General features: G+C 34.5%; 1 protein-coding gene across 5 annotated transcripts in view; it reads right to left on the bottom strand.

Moving 5' to 3' along the window:
- LOC136853472 (mitogen-activated protein kinase kinase kinase 11-like) overlaps positions 1-24,983 on the bottom strand; it is a 200,095-nt gene that overhangs the window by 81,636 nt on the left and 93,476 nt on the right. For 3 of the 5 annotated variants that reach the window (XM_067129079.1, XM_067129080.1, XM_067129078.1), the window contains exon 8: positions 21,342-21,452. The exons of the other annotated variants lie outside the window; for them this stretch is intronic. In XM_067129079.1, coding sequence (XP_066985180.1) covers positions 21,342-21,452 — 111 coding nt within the window. The remainder of the gene's footprint in view (positions 1-21,341; positions 21,453-24,983) is intronic. 5 annotated transcript variants of the gene reach the window in all.

Raw genomic sequence — 24,983 nt, 5'->3', positions numbered from 1 at the left:
GACAGATGTAAATACACCAATGGGGTCAGTCCCTTTGACCAAGGACAGGATTAAAAGGTTCCACTTCTTATTGTATGAATTCCAGTCCCTTCTAGCTTTCCCTGTTCAGTTATGGCTTAGGTAGTGGGACATCTCACTTCTCTGGAGAACTTAGTATTGCACTGTTGTTTTCAACTGAGATCCCTGTGGCTACAATTAAATAATAAAACAGGCCACCCTCAGCACCTCCCAAAATCATGCAGTAAGAGTTTCTTGAGAAGCCCTTCATGACCTCAGTTGGTGGCATGATTCACAAAACTGGTGTTGTATTTCAGAAATTCCTTCCTTGTCATCAACATTCTGACCAGCCTGATAGTCATTCTCAAGAAGAGTGAGACAATTATGGTGGCACAGGGGGTGTGAGTGGAAGTATATACATTGTTGTAGACAGGAGCAATGTTGAATTCTCAATAGCATTAATAAAACTCAAAATAAAATAGTGACTGAAAAGTTTCTAGCCTGAGTAAGTCCTCCCACCTAATTACTTAAGTAATGGGTTTGGCCTAAAAAAAATATAACTTTTTTCTTATATCTTTTTATATAAAACCTATTACTCTATAGAAAGTAACCACACAGACCAGTTTTCTCCACAAGGGTTCTCAGGCACCTGGATGCATACTTGGACACATAAAAAAGAGGCACTTTTTTGTAGTGTCTGGAGATTGGTGCTACCCACAAGTTGGTTTACTGTAAAAAAATGGTTGTGTTTTTGTTTTGAAAAATGCATATCTACTATCACTCTAATTATTTCTAATCCTTCTCCTTACATGCCAAAAACCATCCTGCTTACCGATATCTCTCTGTTTTCAAACCAAACATGTCATTTCTATACAATTCCGTTAATTTGTAATATATCATTCCCACAGCACTCCAACCATGACCTTTTTTGCATATAGCATCATCATCATTAATAATGTTATGTAAGATTTTCCCTTTGTAGGGTTAAATGTGAAATGAGGTCTTTCCATTATTTTATTCATATTTTGACATATTAATTTATGAAACTTGCTTTGCAAGTTAACTGTCTTTCAGGACTGTTCTATAAGAATATAAGTTCATTTTGATTAATGATAATAATGACTTATGTGCACAAGCGTAATGGGGGAATTTGCATTACCATGCCACTGGTTGACACCCACTGCTAATAAAAATAAGCCAACCTTGGTAGATTATATACCTTTACAAGACACTCTCTATCTCTATAAAGGGATGTAAACATTGGGTATCTCAAAACAATTAAAGCATCTTCAAACTAGAAAATAAAAATACAGAGCTAGCCTATAGTTGCATTTTTGACAGGTTCTGCAGAGGTGAGAGGGCTGCGGATAAGTGGTTGACCACTTTGGCTCCAATTTTGTAATATACAAAAGTTGCAACTAAAAATTCTAAAGAAAACCTAAAGAAAAAAGCATGTTATACAATGAAAAAATTACTTTACTGTAAGCACATCTGTTCTGGAGCAAAATTTTGTAATAGAAAAAAGAAACATTTAAAACATGCTGTGAAATATTTTCAAGGCAATGGTACCCGAGGCATAATTAACTTAAAAAAAAGGAATTCATTTCACTGAGTTCAAATATAAGCTAACATGCAATGATTTACTACTGATTTTAGTGATAATAAAAAATACTTCGGGACTTCTTTCATCTTGTTTTCAAACAATGATAAGAGTACCAAATTGACAGCTATATTAATGGGACACTGCTTGACACAGTATATCATCACCTAATGGAAGGTCTTACTTTTGTATGGACACAACAGCGATCAGAGGCATTATCATTCTACACAAAATATGACAAAATGTTATATAAATAAAACATAAGTGTAACACAATATACATAAAATCAGTTTTCACACTTCACCTTTACTTACATTATTTCCTACGACAATAGTTGAATAACACTACCATTAAATTTAATAGATAAGCACTAAAAGCAGAATATAAAATTACTGAGACTCCTAACAGAACAGTGAATATCTGTATTCAGGGAAAATGTAATTATTATGATGCTGTACTGAAAAATAAATAAATTTTACATTATATTTCTACTTTATTTGTTTATATGGAATATATAGTGCATATTGTAATGCTACTACTGTACAGAAGTTCAAATACCAAGGCTATAAGAGTGCCTTGCTGGCATATACAACCTATACTATTTCACTCCTTTCCTCAGAGTAAGCAAGCCTTGATGAATAAGTGAAAAAATTTGAACCTCAAACATACAGCAAAATACCAGTAACAACAGCACAACCCCTAATTATATATCCATTACTCAAATACTGAACATTTTTTAATGTTAAAATTCATTCCACTCCTAGTAATATCAGATTGGAATTTAGTAATTGGGTCTACTAAACATTTCAAAAATTCCAAAGCTGAACATCTATAAAATCCACTAAACCTGTAATGCTTCAAAAATTAAATATTTCCAAAATAAGGGGTTTGAGTCAAAAATTCATTTTTAGTGCATTACGTTAGTCAGTTTCCATGTACAAATAAGCTCTTGTATCCAGGGGCACATTCTGGACACTGAAACATGAAAAGAAGAACAGTATCTTGTGTCCAAAATACAATGAGCTCAGTCATCTGCCTAAAAGTATTTAAGATTGCATTAAACATGCAATGTACAGCATCCGCTGGGAAATTTGGATTTCAAATCCTATATAGCCCCTCTTAGATGCCAGAAGAGTTGCAAATGAAAAATTAAATCAGTATAATTTGGACTTCATAACTTGTTTTTAGTAGAAAGTATCAACCTAGACATAAATAAAATGAAAACTCAAAACCCCAACTCCATTTTTACAGTGGGTGTGATGGAAATTTGCATGTCATGAACATGCAACTTTAAGACTGAAGACTCTGAGAAAGTTCTACACTCCTGCATAGTGTATAACAATTTGGGAGCATTTACCAAGACCCAAATGGAATGTCTGTAAGGCTATTATGATAAACGTTAAGTTTAAATGGTGTACCTGGAGTCCTGTGATAACTACTGTATAGGCATTGCCTCTTCGAGAGCGTAAGTGTGGAATTTTGAACAATGGTTATGAAATGTTTGCACCCACATCTTGAAATACAATGAGTAAGAGGTTTTCAGACACTTAAATTGTATTGTATGAGCAAATGGGAGGTGAGAACCCAGTTGTGATAGATAGACAGGCCTTAAAAGCGATGTTCATTTCTGTTACCTTGGAGACACTGGACGGTGAATGAGGAATAAAGGGGAACAGTAAGAAAGAGAGTAGCTCCAGCAATGATGATATGGAAAAAAAGATCGCCAGGCTACTGGCAAATAAAAATGTCCCATTAGTAGAGAGAGCCAAGACTTGCAATGGATACATAAAGCATGTAATATTCTGTGTAGATACATGGGCACTAAAAGGAAAATGTGATTCTGAAAAAGTGTGAACATGGAATGTTAACATCTCAAAGATTCTGATGGTCTGGACACTTGATGAGAAAGGATGAGGAACAACTGGTCTGAAAAGCAGTAGTTAAAGAAGTTCAGTAGCTTTGGAAATAGTGGAACATGCAGAAAATGCATAGGCGAGACAAGCACGAAGAGAACTCATTTAAATTTAAGTCTAACCAAATACATGAAAAACTGGCATAAAAATATTTATGGAGAGGAGATTGATTTTATTGCCAAAAAAAATTCAGATACGTTATTTTACAGCCACTCTTCTGTCTTCTGGCAGAAACAGTGGAGTTCTTTCTGTTGCATAAAACCCAGTCAGGTGATTTTTAGGCCGTAAAAATTCTGGCCTTCTCAAATTTATCAGGAACTCCATTCTTTCCAGGTGTAACAACGGGATCTCTTTGCATGCAGTCCAAATTAGTGTTTGCTTGCACTATACAAACTTTCATATAAACCATGAGGCCTTGAACTTGGGCATTACTAAGACCCAATCTAAAGGCTCTGAACTTGTGTTTACTTCCAAATGCAAACATTCCAGTGCTTTCAAACTGGGAGAGTGATTATGATGTGCCAAAATATAACTTGCATGTCTTCTCCCAAAAATTATCCAAAAAGCTCTTTGCAAGCACTTAACATGCCTGTTACATTGCTATAATCTCAAGAGTGAGAGCAAAGAAACTGACTGAAATCAACAAATTAAGGATGATTTTGTGACTGCTGGAGTTCCTTGTAACTGTAAAGTGGCCCTGGAAAGTCAAGGAATTGCATCTTACTAGATAGAGCATGCATATGTTCTAGTACCATATGCAGCTGTACTAATCTGAATGGAAGGTTATCCACCCACCTCTGCCTAAGAACCTTCAATAGTTTTGTGTAAGTCCTGGCCACTAACCAATGTTTTTGAAAAATCTCCATCTTTTGCTTGAAAACTGGTCAGTTTTCCTTGTTCAGATGTCTGAAAATTACTGAAACATTTTAGTGGGCTTTAGATGTTACTACATATTGTAGCTACTCTGACTTGAACACTGAACTTTTATGTACTCTGCTCAACAACCTATGCAAGGGAAGCATCTCTTGACCATATCGTGACTACCCCAAGACTGAAAAGAAGGGGAAGCCTGGTTCTAAAACTAATTCAGTGCTGCCCAAGTGACCGCTGCACCCATTTTGTATAATGAAGGGGTGTAAGAGCACCACTCTCTCTCTCTCTCTCTCTCTCTCTCTCTCTCTCTCTCTCTCTCTCTCTCTCTCTCTCTCTCTCTCTCTCTCTCACACACACACGCACCAGCTTTCTGTTAACAAAATGTTCTCAACAATACAAAGGAATTGCTAACAAATTTTGAAAACAACAAATTAGACTGAACATCTGCATACTTCTTGGCATCTACCTGTCTTATACACCACTGCAAGAACCCAGCTTCTCATTTTCTTGCTTTTCCAAGCAGGGAAAAGTTGTGGTATCATATGTATGGTCATCCTTGAACTGTAACTACTTCAACTGAGTATATAGGTAGTAGACCCTCTTTTAAACATGTAGTACTGAAGGTAATAGCTGCATCAGCTGCATTTAATTAGTACAGAGTTTTCTCTATCTTTCTGATAACTGATTTTTCAGGATTACTGCATTCTGCCAGTAACTCTCCAATGTTTGTCATTCTTGGAGGGGAAAGTAGTTGCAAACTTGGGTAGTTTTATTCTGGACATATACACTACATCAGTTACATAGTACGACAATGATAACTGATATTGAGTGTTCATCCTCCATGGAGTTGTCCTTCTTCAGGAGAAAGTCTTTGTCAGTGTTGATCTAGGCCATGTCTCACTCACTTTCATAGAGAAAGGATGCACGAAGACTACAGTATACCAGATGAGAATTCTAAATTAAATCATTTATGATGATCATTATAAACAACATAATTCACACTTAAAATCTGCCCCATTGATCATAAATATGCAATTTATAATAGTACCCACCTTCTCCCACTATCAACCACTGCAACAACATCTTGGATGTGTATGAGTCAGTGTACATACACATAATACATAGTTACAGAAGTATAAGCTGCCTCCCTAGCTTCTTCCCTTGCAAGGATGACCCAAAGGTTTGGTAAATGGGGAGGAGTCATGCTAAGTCATAAGGCCAAAAAGGTGAAAAGCATCCTACAGTATAATTATCACCACCAAGAAAAAATAGCTAGGCCACCACAGCATACACATGTTTTAGATTACCAGGAAACTGGCTCCAGGATGAACACAAGGTGGGTAATGCACAAGCCAAATAAGAGAGCTTGTTTTCAGCACAATAAAAATGCACAAACTGGATAAATACTGCAGAGGGTAACCAAGCAATCTTTGACCTAAAGCAAGGTTGACAACCCTGCAAAACCTGCTAGGACAGAGCATATATGACATAACACCTACTGGAAAATATAAATGTAATCCAAGCCTAACACAAGATAGGCTTCACTATGGGTGAATCTAGGCAGGTAAAAAATTTGAATTATTGCAGTCAATTACTACTACTCATCTGTGGAATGGCATTAAAACTAGAAATAACCATATGACAAAAACAGGCAAACAAAACTGGCTATATAAAGCTTTTCCAAAATGCCAAAAGCAAAAATGCAAAAAATAAGACCAACTTGCCCAAAGATGGCATATGTATGGGTTCAGCTGACCAGAAGTGTTCTTTGTGCAGATGACTTAAGCCATTGGTTTTTGAACTTGTGGTACAGCTGTAAACTGCTTTGTCCTTCTGTAAGGATTTCTGGTTCAAGTGCCAACCCATAGAAACTGACTGACTGTACCATAAAAATTAGACTAAACCCCTTCACTTGGATATTGCACTCAAAACTTCCAATAAGTAATAAGTTATGAATAACTGTAAAAGACTAATCAAAGACAATTTACCTTTCAACTTGCATTATAGGTAATGTCATTGCCTCTTTTAAAAAACTATAAGGAAAAATACAATGTAGTAAGATATCCAATAACAAGCTCCAAAAAGGCCAAGAGCATTCTAGCATGCAAATATGTGTGAGGAGATGACTGGTTTAACTGTAATATTTATCTATTTTATATTGTTATGAAGATGGTGCTTGGACAGGTGTATTGACGCAGCTAGACTAACTAGAGCTCAAGATGAAAGGTAGTCACAATAGAGGAGCTTACACAAGATCAACCCCTGAGACCACTCACGTACTTGTCCTCATGTTAGGCGTAGGGGAACGGAGGCCTAGATAACAATTTAGTTCCACCAGCCATTTCAAATGTTGTATTACTGTAAGATGATGGGGAACAAAGGACTGTATAACGATGCCCTTCCAGACATTGCAAATGGTCTTACTGTAAGGTGACAGGGGATAAAGTTTTACAGACATTTAAATCTTTCTCTACATGGATTTCAAATGGAGCATTTCAATTCTTTAATGTAGGTTAACCTGCTGGGATGGTATGCAGTCAATATATTAGTGGAAGAAGGTCCATTGTAAATTCTTGTTTCATTCTGGAAATTCTCTTAAAATGTATCAGGAAGTGAAACTCAAGAATATCCCTAGGCCAATAACATTTTTTATCTTTTGCTCTTTTATCAATCTCTATATATTTCTCAAAAAAAGCCAAAACTACCATACCAATTAAATAAGTAACCATGTATGCATTATGCATTTGCAACATCTGAAATCTACATACCAAAAAGTGCTAGTAAATATAATAAATACAAGTGTCCCCTTATAGTAAAAAATGGTGGTATTATTCTTTAATGCAAAATGGCTGAAATAAATACCTCTAGTATAATGCTAAAAATAATTTACAATACAGGTCATCATAGTTTTGCATCATGTAAAAACATGTCTATAAAGTACTTTATTTTTTTAAATGTCTCAATTTGACCTATCATGTTCATTTCTGTTTTTTTAATATATTAAATTTTGTAAAGTATGGCTATCCAGCTTCAAACTGACATCAAAAGGTGTCTTAGCATGAAAAATAACTACACTTAGCTCTATCAAGAATAAACTATACATTTTTATGTCTTACTGTGTGACAGCTAAGGTGAACAACTACTAAATATCTCTAAAAAGTCAATTTATCAGAGTTGTACGGAGCATAATAAATTCATATGAATGGCATCACTAGTAGTTTATATCTGGCTAATATTTATTTATATATCTATTTACTGTAATGTGTGAAAATTTTATTTTCAGGTAGCTTCAACTCATCCTTTTGACTTTTTTATTTTTACTGTCCTGCTGTTTTGAACATAATCTGTCACAAAAAAGTGTAAAGATGTTCAGATAAAAAATAACACTAACATCAGTAATCTCACATGAAACTCATTCTACCCAAACTAATAAAGATCTTGTTAAATGCAAACCCAGTTGGGAAGAGCTCTGTTTACGCACTGTTTAACACAAGAAAATATATATCTGGATACACATTTAATTTACTGATAATTTTGTCAAACTGCTCCTAATACTATTAACAGCTACAAACAATGGTTAAAACATACATAAAAAATTATTTAAACCTCACTGATTGCAGATTTATAGTCTTTGGTTCCAATTAGCTCCAGCTACAGGATGAACATTTGAAAGTCTATATGTAAAATGTTTCAAGCAAGTGGAAAAGTGCCAAAATGAAAAGAATTGTCTAAAATGATTCATCTTCTCCTAATACAATGACTGCTTTTCTGAACGGAATAATAATGCTACTGAATGAAACCCTGTAGACATCTAAACGATCTTATATACTAATTCAACATGGTGGGACTGAAATATTGTACTCAATTAGGGAGAACTTATGGCAACTTTGTTTTAAAAATACTGTATGTGATACAGTGATTAATAAGAGCTGTACAAGATTGACCTCAAAAACTGAATTACAGTAAATTATGAAGGGTAAGGTTCAACTGCATCTGTACTGTCAATAGCTAACTCTGGAATACAGTATATGGATTTCAACTGTGCTATACCTGGAAACAGGCAACAATCATGCCCTTTAACTATGAATATTATAATTCTGTGAAAGTAAAATCATGAAGGAAGGAAATATTTCCTAAGCAGTGAAGAAAAGTGCAATGTTATCTTATCACTACATGGAATGAATACTCACACTTATGCAAACCAAAGGTCTGAACTTAAAAGCAATGACATTTACACTACAACCTAAATCAAATTTTTAAAAACATATTTTCAAGATATATCATAAAAAATTATGAATGTATACACAGAATCGTCATTAAATTCAAGACACAAGACTTAAAAAAACATTTGATTGATTTAAGTAAGTTTCTGAGTCATGTTTTCAGGGAAAATGGCTATTTATGATATTTAATTACGCATAAGAAATTCACCTTATGTTTTCATCATGAGACTACTGAAAAATTCTCCAATCTACGAAGCCCTACTTTCAAAATATAACTATTTAAGCAAACTTTCACAGAAATAACAAATCTGCTAACCCATACTCTTATGTATAACAATCAACATTTTCTGACATCCAAGATGTATAATAAACCATTACTGCAGAATTAAAGTAACTTTTACCTCTTCCATAATTTCAAATAAGATTGCAATAAAAAAAAATATTGTGTTCCTTAATATTTCAAACTTTCAATAATTTTGGTAACTTCGTACCACGGTTTCACAGACATATTGCTAGCTAATTCTAGTATAGGATAATGTCCAATTCCTCAACAACTCTGAATGTTGCCACCAATCACACTAGTTTTGTAAAAATTTGCATCTTACTTAAGGCAATAAAGATTCAATAAAAGATATTTGTGCACAGATTTCACTCTACTATTTAATTATACAAAAATCTAAACACACTCAAAGAATGACAACACCCATAAATAACAAGGGCAATTATATGTTAAATGTCAAGAATCATTAAGTGTGGAGATAATTTATGGTAATAAACTATAATACAATAGATGCAGTTTCAGAAGTAAAAGGTTTTCTTTCTTCAAATTGCATGAAATCTACAGTATTCTGTGACTGGACATTGCTCATGAATTATATTTAAGATAAAAAAAGATCCAAAGACTGTTGAAGAGGATGAGCATTAAACATATAATACTAGACACTATAAAAAAAAAACATAAATATTCAGTTCACCTTCAAAAGTTTACAACCCACTTTGCCCCAACAGCCTAAAATCCTTATAAGATCTACTGTAATATCACAAAGAATCAAATTATTGTATAATGCACTGCTAAGAACACATCTTTCTTCAATTAAATTTTGTTTTGTAAATACAAACCAATTGTTCAAATTAGTGGAGCTTGTAAAAAGCCTATGCAAAATGAATGAGTACGACAGTGTACTGTACTAGTAAAGATAAAAATATCTCTGTACAGTTTTAGTAAAGAAAGCCAAAAATCACCTTCCAAGTTTACTGTTTCTATTAAGAGAGAGAGAGAGAGAGAGAGAGAGAGAGAGAGAGAGAGAGAGAGAGAGAGAGAGAGAGAGAGAGAGAGAGAACTAATTTGCAGAAATAACAAATACTTTCTATCTCACAGAGGCTTTCCGACCTGACAAAAGTCTATATCAATGACATACCTCTGGGTTGGTCCAACTTTTGGAAATCATAGCCTTAAGTACAAGTAGGCAAAAGAAAAATCAATGTTTCCCAACCAAATGTGGACTCCATGGTGGGAATGAGGTGAAAACAGTCAGAATATACAATAATTAAAAGTCATGCAAGGGACAAAAAAAAAAAAAATGGTTTTGTGAGGTAGGCTGAACATGATACTGACATTCTTGCTGATAAAAATTTCAAGATTAACAATGGCAATGGTTGGAAAAATGTGCTATCTCTGTAAGGTATAGTTTCTCATAGTTTTGTTTTCAGCAAGATCATGCGGGTATAATTTTTCAAAAACCAGTGATATGACTTGATTCTATTATAAAGTAATTCTGCTTCATTATAAAGTAATTTCGTTTGTATACTGAATGTTTAACAGAAGTCACTTGCCTAATCTGTGCAATCACTGGCCTAACTACTTTACAAACATGTGTGTTTGTGTTTTCTTTTCTTTTACCAACATAGGGTATATCAAAATTCCTTTGCTATTCAATGGAAATATACTTTAGTAAAATTACTTGAATAAACTAAAAGAAGAAAAGCTGATATCATGGTTCCACTAAAACAAATTATGTGTTCAGGGGCAGCCAAAAAAGTTTGTAAAACACTAACATAAACCAATTCTGGCTATCCATCCTTAGCAATTAAGACACCTCATAAGTCTACTCTAGAGGTGAAGGATTTTATGCTACATCTCTCTCTGTTTCCTAATCTGTACAGCCATGAGATGGCACAGAGCTGACTGCATGATGTAGTAGCAGATATACATCAGTGATACTGCAATAAATATCACTCCCTACCTTACTGACATTGGAATGAATACCAACTCATTTGGTGTCTACAATAACATCCTAAAGTAGGTCAGCTGTATGGCCCAACAAATCATATGCATGCTCCAGTCACGTAACACAAATTATTCATATTCTGTCAATTGTAGATGCAAGATTTCAAGCCACCTTCAACATAAGTTCTTAATTTCTGTATATAAATATTACAATGAATTTTTTGTAATCCAGTTACCTTAGCTAGCTAGCCATCAAAGGACTTGTAGCTGTCTTAATGTATTTTTCATGAAATGGATTTCATTTTTGTGATAGTTCAGCAAATCCTTTCCCATATTGAATATTTGACATTTTTTTTAATTTACAGTAAATTTTTAAAAAGAACACAAATCTCTAAGAAATTAATTACCACACCTTAAAATAAAGATACAGTAATTCAGCTGAGCATATTTCAGATGAGAGGTTTTCTTGGAGTGTCTCTTTGTAATAAATTCAGCTTACTGTCTATTGCTATAGGGGTCCTACTTTCTCAACACCTGAGCCACTGAGGGAAACCGGTTTCCAAATACCATGAATTGCAATACTGTACTGACTTTTGGCCTCATATATAAAACTGTGGCTAACTTTCTGAGGCCTATTTCCAACCCTCATGTGGTTTCACCAAAGTACAGTACTTTGTCTTTTGTCAAGCTTAAAATGGCTTGTAAACCAATGCTGTAGCAGTACACTGCCTTTGTTAACTGGTAACTGAACATTTTGCATTTTTGCACTAGGTCATGCCTATGCCTCTGTACAGGGGATCCACCTGCAGTGTCTTCCTACATACATGCTTTTACCCTTCACAGGGTAAAAGAGCTTTTCTTTCCCATTGTGGGGTGAGAGTCAAGCACAATTTTCTTTTCCTTCAGGCAAAATATGAAGTTATCTCCATCTTGTTGGCAGATTTGTTGAAGCAGCTAGTTTTCCCCATGTGGATTGAAACTTGTGAATAAGATGTAAAATTCTCCCCTCTCTGACTGAGTGCAATGTGTATTTTCACCAGAATTTTCATTCTTGCCCCCATAGCTGATGCCTCCCCACTCTCTATGATTTGAAAGCCTAAATTTCTCCTTGAACTTTTGAGGTGGTCATTCATCTAGGGCTTTTTGGCTCAGTAAATTACATATGCTTACCCCATCCACTTCTTTGATTAATAATAAATCTGGTTCATGTTAACAAGCACCTTAATGCTAAGTGGAAAATACCCACCATATTTTCCCATGATACTGTGAGATGACCAAATCAGGAAAAATTGTTTGTTTGATTCCATTATGCTGGCTACTTTGTGCCTAGAAAATCTGAAGATTGTGTTCTTTTCTTTGCATACTATAAGAAGTGTTCTTCTGAATTAAAAAGTGCTCTGAATTGTGTATCAGCAATTCTACTGCCAAAGACTAAATTATCCATAAGTATGCATCAGCTTATGTACTGAGGTTTATTTGCTTAAAATTATGGTAATTTTGGTACTGTGGCTGGCTAAGTCCACTGTATATGATACATCTGATGTGGTCATTTTTTCAACAAATTTACAAGTCTATGCTACATTTTTGCTCAACCATACTGTGCCAAATCATGCAAAATTTGCCTGCAATTTTAGGATAACCCCAGGTTAGAGTGCAAGTACCAGGATATGATAAGGCACAATTTTCACATGCTTGAGGCATCAATCAGCTGCCTTAGGAACATCATCAAGAGGGCATTGGCTCACAGATTTTCTTCCCATGCAAACAAAATAAAAAATCTAATACAGCTGTACAGGAAAGTTGGAAACCAACAAATCCTTGTGATTGCCCTGTTCATGGTTTATGTTCAAAAATCAATCTATACTGTATGATTGCACTCTTGCAAAGGAATTATGACAGAAACATTCTCAATGGCCAACTGGGGAAAATGATCCCACAAACTTTATGGTACCTGCATACTTGTCAGTGCCAAGTATTATAACATCCTTGTTTAGTGGCAAGAAAATATAAATGAAACTAGCTTGCTGCACAGTGCCATCAGTGCTGTTATCTTTGGTCTCATGCCAATCTGCTCCTACTGCAAGCTAAGCAAGAATGAAGTTGTATAGTCTTGGCTAAACTTGCAGCATACTTCACATCTGCAGTGACATGTCACTCATGTGCTCAGTGGCACCTGTCAGGCACTGAGACTCATTTACTGACACACTAACTGATGACAATTAGGCTAGCAAATTTTTGGTATACTGCAAGAAACTGGTAAACCTTGCAATATGGAAGGCAGTTTCAATTCTTATTTTCCACTCCATTTTGAAACTTTATGTCAACCTGACATCAACAAAAATGAACTTTTGAGTCTTCATATTCCAGTGGAGTTCCTGGGGATCCTCAACAATCTCAACTTCTCAAGAACCCTAGACCTTGAAATTGCTTAATGATGAACGAATGCCACGTAAATTCAATGCATGAGGTCCCCACTGTAATCTAGGGTTCTTATGAGCCCGTAGCCGACTACCTTATCTTCCTTAGGTAACAGCTAATGTCTCTATGGTTCCAGGTCAGCAATCCTCGACAACCATTTCTTATAAATTTCTGGTTACCTGCCAACCTTCAATGTTATAAGTGATGGGTCCGTCACAAAGGAATAGCTTTGAAAATAAACTCCTGACCCCACAGCTCTATCACAACCGTTCCAGAACAATGTGAGTATGATTCAGTGTGCAGCCTGGAACATCTCAACCTCTTTTCTTCTATACGTGGAATGACCTGGTTTACTTGTAACGAGAAAATTTCTCTGCTACAGTAATGGTTTTATATAAGAAAATGTAATTAGTCTTTAACAAATTACACATTAATACAATTATTCTGTATTATCCCAGCATTCAGGTGTGAACTAATGCATCCAAGTTTGCTCATATTATTGCCTTTGTCTAGCGTCGTGAAAAGTCTGGTTAATATGTCCCCAAAGTACAAACATAACACTGATCGCAATTCTACCAAACCCAAGAGAGCCTGCAGAGTGCCTTGTTAGAGCCATGAAGCTGACATTTTTGGTGCAATGCACAAAGAGAAAAAGACCATCACACAACTGGCCAGAATATTTAATAAGATCAAGTCACCTACAACAGAGATTGTGAAAAGGGAAAAAACAAGTAAACTGACTCCAATCATTCCATAAAACATTTGGGTCATAAAATAAAAGGAAAATAAAGTAAGAATCTGTCTTCTGGGGAGGATGCCACCACCAGATTTCTGTCAGAATTGACACTGACTCAAGAGAAAGGATACCCTCAAGGACATGTGACAAAATTGTAAGTTTTGTAAAAGATGCTGAGTTGAGCATACATACACAAAAGCATAAAGCAGGCTAAAAGTTTTATGGCATAAAAAGACAGACTCATATTAGCATAAGAAATGTGTGGCAATAATGTGGGCCATATAATCAAAACTTACTCCCCTGAAGGTAAAATGTGAAGCACCATCTACCCATTACCTGGCAATACAATAAAGTGTGAATTACTACCACTGTTCTGTTTCTAAAGTAAAGAAATACTTGAAAGAGGAAGGGCTAGTATAATAAGTACTCATAATAAAAGACAAAGCAACTCGTCACCTTGAGTCTATTAAATATGAAGATGAAGAAACTGAGGTTGCATTTTCTAACTCCTAATATGAACTTGATCATCAAATAATCCAGGGTGACAAGGTCACATACAACCCCATCGTGTTTGACTGCAACTGAGGAGCCACTGATGCAGAGCCTACCTCCTAAATAATGGAATGCTGAAAGTCATTCACCATTACAGATGCTAAACTTCATTAAAGTTCCAATAGGTGAATTAAAACCTTTAGAGGTCATTGCACATTTAATGATGTTACGGTGTAAGTCTTTAACAACTACAGATGCTTCCTTGGGATTGACATAAAAACCAAGAAAATTCTTTGTGCAACAAGGGAAGTCTATAGAGAAGCATCTGTTGATGTGGCAGATGAAGTGGAAAACATATTAAATAATTGACAGCACAAGATGAAGATGAAGAAAAGAAGTACTGTAGATGAAAACCAAGCTATAAGGATAAACGATAAACAGAAATTTGCCAAATTATTTCAGACCACAAACTTTCAATTGCAGTAAAAGTAACATGATCCTTTTATGGCATGTACCTTGACAATGAAAGTTTTAAATCACAAGAAAAAAAAAAACTTCCTATCACAATGCTTTCCAATGAAGAAGCCTGCTTCAACAAAAACTCTGTCAACTTCATTTGTTCCACCAAGTGCCATAAACTCTCTAGTGAGAAGTCTTCCAACATTAGGCATTTAAAGCTAGCTCAAAGCAGACAAACCTTTTGACATCATTAGTTCCATAGCCCCATGTGTTGAAGCTAAATTCCTAAATCACTCCAGTCACTTCATATCAAGTGGTCATTGTAACTTCATCAAATATTTTTATCACAAGAACAACCTTAGAGCACAAAATACACATATGCAATCAATCTTTTAAATGGACTACAGTATTAAATTAAAAAGTGTGTAGGAAAATTGCAAAATGCAGTTAATGGGATAATCATAGGTTTGCCCTATGCTAGGCTACTAAAAATCTAACCTAGTATTGCAATTTACTTAGCCTACCTTACTCGCATATAGCCTACAAATCAATAAAAACAGAATAAAAACAATTCAGCAATTTTGATTTACCCTAAATTGACCACACGTTGAGGTTTTCTGGTGCTACTATCCTAGCTAACCTGGGCTAGAAGGTATTTATTTATTACAATACCTTGAGGGTGAAAATTAATAAAACAGCTCAAAATATTCCTCACATACTCATAAAACATTTCTTTATGCACTTTAGTTCAAAATGAATGACTTTAGCTAAAAGTTCTTTATTTTTAGCAAAACAAAATTTCCCCACGCTAATCATCCATCTGCACAAATGCCACTGGAAGGTCTGCAAGGTAGATTTTCCAACACTCAACAGATTGTGTATGCACTGGGATGTTCAGCTGATTAGTGAATCATACTTTGCAACCAGGCAGTAATGGGCTATTACCATGTATAAAAAAAATTACATTAAATTAGTAGAAATAATACACCATGTTTCATTTGCTGTAAATTGGTGGATATCTGTGGAAAGAGTAGGCTAATCAATGGAGCTTGATTTCTAATTGCAAGTCAAGCAATCATTAGGGATTAAAAGCAAATAAAGAATTATTTCACAGAATGGAGTACAGTACAGTACTACAATGATATCTACTAGTATTTCTGTCTTAAGCTAACTTAAGCAAGCAATGAAATGATGATGTGCTTTCACAAACAATTTTCATATCCAAAACAAGTAAATGGAGATTTAGGAAGGTTCACTAGTGATTACAGCATGGGAGGATTCACAAGTAATTGGCAAGTACAATTATTTTACGATTCTGACTTCTACTGTGAAGTTTTAAAACATTTGGACTGAAAACATATCTAGTAATCTAGTGTCAGGAGTTGTCATTGCTGTACATAACTCAAAGCTATATCTCTCTTCAAAATGATAAGGGGTTTTGTTCACCATGAACAGAAAATGGTAAACAAACTAAAGCTCTACTCTGCAATACTGCAAGCATTGTATGCCAATGAAGGCTGCACCATTTACATTAACTAGTTTCAATATACAAATTAAATAAACGTAACTTTAGTACAATTCCCATTAATGAAATGTTTGTCTAATCTCACTGTCTGACTCAGGACCATGCCACATAGTATAGCCTACTCTTCCCACATGCACACACCCTCCAATTTACAGTAAATGTAATGCACTTAATTATTTTTCATTGTTCATACATAACAACAGCCTATTACTTTTGTTTCCTGTAAATAATATTCATATACAATAATTCCCCAGCTTTATCTGTCTTACTAAACTAGGATACCTTACAATATAGAAGTTCTTATCACAGCCTAGGTTAGCCTGGATTCACAATGTGCAGTTAAAGAGAAAAACATAAGGTACAACATTACAATGCATTATTGTACCCATACTGTACAACAGAATTACATGTAGATAGAAAGGAGAGATTAAAACTGAATGTGCTGAAAGCAGAGAGATAGAAATGGTAACTGCTTTAAATTTTCTCTTATTTGCGTAGTCTAGATGATAATTACCATTATTGGTCTTATCTGTAATAACAGTGCACTGTGCTTAATATTACTGTACATGTTCTGCCAATGTAATACATAGTAAGAATGATAAAAATGTACTGTAAATGTAGCAGTAAGGATAAATGCTGAAGTAAGTCATGCAGGAAAGGCAGCTGGACATTTGTTTTTTGTACGGTATATCAGTGTTGATGTCTTTATGGATATAATTAAAAAAAAAGTCAGTATCATACACAAATCTCTATATAACAAACATATACTGTACAGTAGGGTTTGCTATCATACACCTGCACTTGAGCTTGGAACCAATTTATTGAAGATAATGAAAGATGACTCTGAAAACTATTCTCAGATTAACTAGAGTATGATAAAAGATGCATAACTTCACACTTAAACATAACTGGGTTATGCCTGAGGGGAAATGCCATGGCATCAACATACAGAAAAGGCACAAAAACCATTGCATTCCAGTGAATGCAATATCTACACAGTGATTCTTAAAGAAACAATGATCTGGCACTTATAATTCTCAACAGAGTAAACAAACCCAGTAAGAGGAGAGAAGGGAGCAAGAAATTAGATATACAATTTGCATGACCAAACGACAAAAACTAGTGCTGTCCACAGACTGGCATACATACTTGCTAGCACTGTTTTTAGAGTAGTACATATGGCAGCAGTGATTTTAAGACTTTCAGAGGATGGCTCAGAAGGTTCATGCTTTAGTATCTTACTAAATATAAAGCTCAAGGAGAAGCTTTAGATGCTTCAAGAGGGAAGTACCAATGATTTTTGTTAGAAATGCTTATATTTGGCAGACACTTAAGCACTCAGAGAAATTATCAGTTCAAAACTTTAGCAAGCAATGTATCCATCTGTTATTTGCAATGTAAAATTTCTCAATTATTCACAGGAAGAAACCTGTGGTAACTGGACACTCAAAGTGTCCAATTACCAAAGACTGTCTTTGTGCAATGATGGATAAACTTTCTGTGATTCGGTGCAATTCTTTACAGGCTTGATTCACAACCAACAGTAGGATTGATTTCAGAACCATCGCTGCAAAGGTTTAATTGTTATCATTTATTGGGGGTTACAGTGGTTTGGGCAATACAGCTATACCTTTTTCCCCTTGATAAAGCCTTAACTGCAAAAGACAGGAAAAAACCTTATGATTTCTTTGGACCAATTTTTGCAATCTGCTGATGCTGCAAAGTGATGAACATTCTATTTTTCATGTACTCCATAGTACTCAAATACCTTATGAGATGGGCAAAATACTATCTATTGGGCTGACAGTGGAAATATCTCAATTCATGCATTCCTTACATGTATAACAAAAAAATTACCCTGCTAATCATTTCAAAACCATTCCTAATGCATTCCTTCATACAAACAAATACAGCTTTAACCAACATAAATAGCAAACTGCAGAAGACCACTGGAGCATCAGCTGTGCTGATGGTGGGAAGGAAAATAGACCCCCATCACTAGGTTTGTCAGCATGTCAAGTTACATTAGAAATGAAATTGAACAACACCATGCAACTGGTGTGACTATAACAGGACTAACTAGAACCAGGACAACACAAGTTTAATATCCATGAAGCTAGGTGTAAACATTATGTGTGCCTATTTTCATGTTCAAGCTTATTCAATTATCCTATATACTCTCTCTCTCTCTCTCTCTCTCTCTCTCTTTGTCCAATTACAAAAAGAAACAAACTGAACTTGTTTACCAAGTCAAAATTCTATCCTGCATTCCTTCTCACCCTCTTCTGGTCTTGAAAAAGTATACTGTGGTTAGACTTTACAGGTGTGAGACTGTTCCAGTCAGCACTTCTGAGTCTCCCCAAGGCATCCAGATCCTAAAATGCTGATACTTTTGCCACTGGTTTCCTTCTTATTCATGCTTATTTTAATAGTTCTTTATGCCTGTAAAAGAGCATCACTGTCAGTCAACTCCCTCTCAAGCTGTAACCATCTGAAGGAGAATGAAACATCAATTTCAGCTCCACTCATTCTTATGAGTTTAGCTTTTACCCTTATACAGTAGCCTACTTTCTTCCAAGATACTCTGATCACCATACAAAGGTCTTTCTTTCAGAAGCCAATGAAGGCACCATCAGATGTTAGATTAATATACATCACTGATGTCCTAGTTACAACGAGGAGAAAAACACAAAACTGTTCCTCCTTAGTACTGTATGGACTATTGTGTGCCATGAAAGACACATTGAAGTGATACCTACTTATGGGATGCTTTACTTAAGGCCATAAAGTATTCAAAAGAGGCAATGAGAACGAAGATGCTTGAAGCATACACTCAGTACTGGATGCTGCTCCATTACAATTTATCTGTTCAAATGTCACTCTTGGCAATTAAAGAATTTTTCCCTTAAAGTTGAAATCCACTATGAAAGGTCACTGATTTCAGACACTAATTGAAACAAGAAAAGTTGCAAGGAAACTCACACAACATACCACTAAACATATTTCATGACACATTTAAAAATCAGAAAAAATAAGAATGATGTCTCTAATAAGGGGAGTACTTTGAAGGAGCAATAAAGCATCAGTTCAATTTATCCACATCACTTTCAACTACCCCAGCTTGGATGGTATGTTCAGTGCAGCTATATACTGTAAAATATGGAGGTTTTTATATGTGTAGTACCATAAAATTTCTACATCACAATTTCATGTAATTGTGTATCTAAGATAAAATATTTAACAAATAAAACAGAACCAATACATGAAAAAAGAATAAATTAAACATAGTCAACTTGCAAAAGTCGTAAAACTATTAAAATATAGTACTAAACTAACATTTAAAAAAATAGGAAAGTTATCGAAAAGTTCACCTTTTAAAACATCAGCTGTAAATAAAATACTGAATGACTCTGCCAATATGGATGAGCCAAAGTGCAATGCTGAAAAGGCACTTCAGGAAACGATCAAAGATAAAGATGGATATAAACACATTACAGACCACATAAGGACAAAGTGCGAGACATCTAATATTCAACAATACAGTCACAGGAATATTAATGGACATGAAGAATGCACACACCACACTGCACATCACAGCTTTGTTTTCTAAGCCTCAAGAATCCCATCCTTAGTCCTTTTTTCCTTATCAACAGCGTGAAGGCTAGTAGCACAGCAAGCAAAAACACCTTGAGTTAGATGAACTGATCCCAAATATAATATTTGTTATTCTTTCTAGTAACTACTGAAAACAAAAAGGATTCCTAGGAATAACTATAAAATGCTGTACCACTAACAATGCAGGTATAAAAACATAAGGTTACTTAGAAATACCCATAATAAACTAAATTATAGTTTTCCTCCAGTTCTTATATTATAAATATGTAAAATTTTATGATACAAAGATGCATAAGCATCTAAGCATAACTATTCTACAAAAACAAAACTGAGTTATGGACATTACAAATGAGAACACAATGTACCATCTTAAGAAGATCCATTCTCAAAAATTACTAGTACTCAACAAACACAGTTAAATAATCATGAAACAGAAACTAATTTCTTAGGTGTCTAATAAAGTACTTTTTAAAGTTGAAAAAATACTTTTCAAAGTCCAGTTCAGCATTACTAAAAATCATATGTGTTGCTATATGCAACCAACTAACATTAATGTAATACCTTTAATAATGTTCCTTTAACAATAATAAAATACTGATTACAAATTATGCATAGTCACTGCTCCATCAATATTATTTGTCTTTTTATTTAATTGCAAACTTTATTACCTGAATCTGTTCCAACCAATCCTGGCAGGCTACCACATCTTACAGAGTATAAATATTAAATTCCGTAAAATAGCTACCTCTGCCAAAAATCAACAGGATCATTCCTATAATCAACTGATAACTCATTAAATCATTTCAAACTGCAACATGGAATTATTGCTCTACATATACATTGCAAAAGTTTACAGAAAATACTAATACTGTAATCTAATCACCGAGTCAAGTAAGTAATTTCCCCCGTTATTTGTGTTGAGAAGACAAATAAAAAATTATGTGCCCTTCAAAAATTACTTGTAGAGACAAAAATTGTATCATGAACAATCTGATTGCAGATTTTGTATCATGAACAATCTGACTGCAGATTAAACCTTAAAAATTTATAAAAAAAAAAAAAAAAAGTTTTGCAAATTTTCCAATTGCTACAGTTTTAAAGTAACAAAACTGATTTATAGCTACTGCAACATGTAAAAAAATTCAGGATACTAATTTGTCTCATTCAAATATTTCTCCCTTTATCAAAAGCCATAAGAGACAGGTAAAAAAAGAGTAGTAATAGTGTGAAAGCAAGACACAGAGAAAGCATCTTGTAACTTACATGCAATGGCCCTGAGTCTAGGCAGGTTAGGGGAGCCGGGGGGACTGTCAGGACTTGAGGGGTTAAGAACAACACCGGCGGTCGGCTGCACTGTGATGTTGTGCCGGAAATCTAAAGAAGAGCAGAGGGAGAACACTGAGGCACAGCCATCATGCATTTTTAAAGTAACTGCCCACCCCAAAAATCCATTATGCTACACCAGACATACCGTAATTTGTTGACATCAAATGGCAATACTGCTTGCATAAAACTTCATGCTTGTGTGCATAATTATCAAAAGTCAAACATTTAAAAAAAACAAATGACTGGCTTAGCTGGGTGAAACTGTGAGAATACAGTATTGCATTTTAATGGGAACAAACCTGAGAATTTAAATACTTCCATAAACCAGTGAAATTCTTAAAGAGAGCATTTTTCAATAAATTTGACATTTATACATTTCATTTCTCATAAATTTGATATCTGTCTAAATAATTCAGTTACCTTTTGACACTTTTCATTATTATCTCAGCACTAACAATTATGAATTAATCAACTTCTCACAGCCTACAAAAAGAAATTTCACTGGCTACTAAATAAAATCCACTAAAAAAAATTGGTTATTAGTCTTACAGAGTTAGTGACTTATAATGAAATACAGCTACAGTCTACATAACAAACCTTCACTCACATGTTGGCGGCACATCCAACAGCTTACAGAAAATCCACCACCACCAACCACAGCAACCCAGGTGCTCAAAGGTGCCATTCATTAATTTAACAATAAATAATATAAATGGAAATCAGGATTATACTAATCAACAACTGTACCTTCATTACTATTCTGCCACCTAATTAAATAACATTAAAATATATTCACATATAGTGATGTAATCCTCTGAAATTCGACCCAAAACTTAAAGACCACTATACTAAGAATGGGTTGTACTCCAAACAAACATTACTAAGCTGAATATTCCCCTATAGCTGCATCTAACTTAACAGATACTTTTATTTTCTATACTTAATGTAAATTCTATACAATGAAATAGCCTATTTGATGGCTCTATCTAATCCAAAATGAAGATGAAAAAGAAAACTCAGTTCACAATCCAGTTTCAATAAATATGTGAAATGCAGAGGAAGGAAAAAGTGATCTCTAACACTGAAGACTGCGACAAATGTCTCTTCAAAGAGGAGAAAATATAAACCATGAGAAAATAAGAGGGGAAGAGATTCTTCACAACTAATTCAAGTCTAACTACACAAAAGTAACCTTATTTGCCATAATTTATTAAGCACTTTTTTCTAATATAAGGTCATGGTACATAATTTTAGCCTACTGGCTATGATTGAATGGTTCTGGTGACAGGTAATAACTCATCATATCTAACATAAACACCAACTACTGCAGTCTCTCGTAACAAAGTTAGACTCGGCAGAAATAGGGCTCCATGCAACGAAATATAACGCTCTCAAATTTAGAATGGTCTATTTCCCATTATAAAAGCACTAACATTAAACAGAATGAAATAAAAAATATCAAACATAATACGTTCCATCTCAGGAACTTACAATTACATTAATTCACGAATGATAAGTTGTATGCTATAATAATGATTTATTATGTATACTACATTACACATCATAAATGACAAAACTGAAAAATACCTTCAACAGGATTAAAATTGGCATCAGTCATACATGAGTGCATGTGTACCAATTATATTTATATATATATATATATATATATATATATATATATATATATATATATATATATATATATATATATATATATATATATAATATATGTGTGTGTGTGTATATGTATACATATAAATAATACATACATACATATATATATATATATTTACATATATATATTTTGAGAGAGAGAGAGAGAGAGGGGGGGGAGGGAGTAGTTTTTGGCTATCCAAAAAGACTTTTGTACAATTATCACATGTAAATATGTTTGTTAGTATATTTTTGTAATTTCAACCACCTATATGTTTTGATGATGTAATGATAAATTGTTTATCTGCCATACCACATTAAAACAATAATGCTATCAAATACATTTAATATGCTTACAATTTTTCTTCCTTTACATTATTTGAATTCTGGTAGGTAAAATGCTTAAAATATCCTATAGCGGCATTATTATTATTATTATTATTATTATTATTATTATTATTATTACAGGTTTTGTTAAACAAAATGGCAGTTCCAACAGCACTTATTTTATATAGTAAATGCTGTTGAAACTGCCATTTTGTTTAACAAAACCTGTATTAAAGAGTCTTTTTCCTAATATTATTATTATTATTATTATTACTTTTTATTATTATTATTATTATTATTATTATTATTATTATTATTACTTTTATTATTATTATTATTATTATTATTATTATTATTATTATTAATCAGAAGATGAAACCTATTCATATGGAACAAGCTCACAGGGCCACTGACTTGTAATTCAAGCTTCCAAAGAATATGGTGTTCATTAGGAAGAAGAGGAGGGAAAGGGAAATACATAAAGAAGAGATCCCACTATTAAAAAAGAAAAAATAAATTAATAAATACATAAATATGTATTAAAATGCAAGGAGAATAGTGTTAGGGCAGTAAAGCATGACACCTTCGCTTGAACTTCTAATGCAAGGAGAATAGTGTTAGGGCAGTAAAGCATGACACCTTCGCTTGAACTTCTAAAGTTCCAATTGCATGACATCCTCTGGGAAGCTGTTCCACACAGTCCAACGGTGTGAGGAATAAAAGACCTCTGGAACTGAGAAGTTCAACAATGAGGCCCATTTACTGCATATTGGTGCTGCTGTTCAGCGAATCTGGTTGCTCTCAGCAAGCAAAAGGGATCAGGGATCAAATTGTGAATGTGAAAGATCTCTGTTGAAATAAAACCTATGAAAAAGTCACAGACAAGAGACCATCCATCAATGGTCCAAGTCATAACTGCTACTATTAAGAAACGACTACACCTAGATGAGTTAAAGCTTCAGACTCATTCAGCAATGTTCCATCCATCTGATGGGGAGGATGGGGTGGGAAATCTATACAAGATCTGCTAATCAATAGTGTTTTAGTTGTCGGGAGTTCAGCCGCTTACTGCCTGAAGAGATATTGGATGATATGAAAGAGATTGTGGTTCCAGCAGCAGCAGGTGTGCAGGCAGACAAGTGGTAAGCAGCAACAGGAAAAAGGAACAGGGTGGTGGAATCAAGAGGTTCAAAACAGCTGTGAAGGAAAAGAGTATAGCCAGAAGAGGGTGGGAAGAAGATAACAACTACCAAACAAGAGAGGAGTATAGACAGACAAAGAGGGGAAACAAAGAGAATGGTAGCGATTGGAAAGGGAGAAGCCGAGAGAGAGTGGTATGAGATGATGGGAACATCAGGGGAGAAAAGATAATCTACAGAATTGCACAAGCGAGAAGAAAAGACAGGCAGGATGTAGGAGAGGCAGGAATTATTAAAGATGAGAATGGAAATATCTTAATTGAGGAAGAAGAGGTCAAGAGAAGATGGAAAAAATATTTTTCACAACTATTCAACAATGAGAATGAGTGTGAAGAACGGGAAAACGTTCCTCCAGTAAAACGACCAACAGCAAACATGAGAGAGAGTGAAGTTGAGAATG

This window comes from Macrobrachium rosenbergii, chromosome 27 (genome assembly GCF_040412425.1).
Source record: "Macrobrachium rosenbergii isolate ZJJX-2024 chromosome 27, ASM4041242v1, whole genome shotgun sequence".
NCBI classification, from domain to species: Eukaryota; Metazoa; Arthropoda; class Malacostraca; order Decapoda; family Palaemonidae; genus Macrobrachium; species Macrobrachium rosenbergii.
Note: the sequence above shows the minus strand (reverse complement) of the source record. Positions and strands in the feature narration are given on the sequence as shown.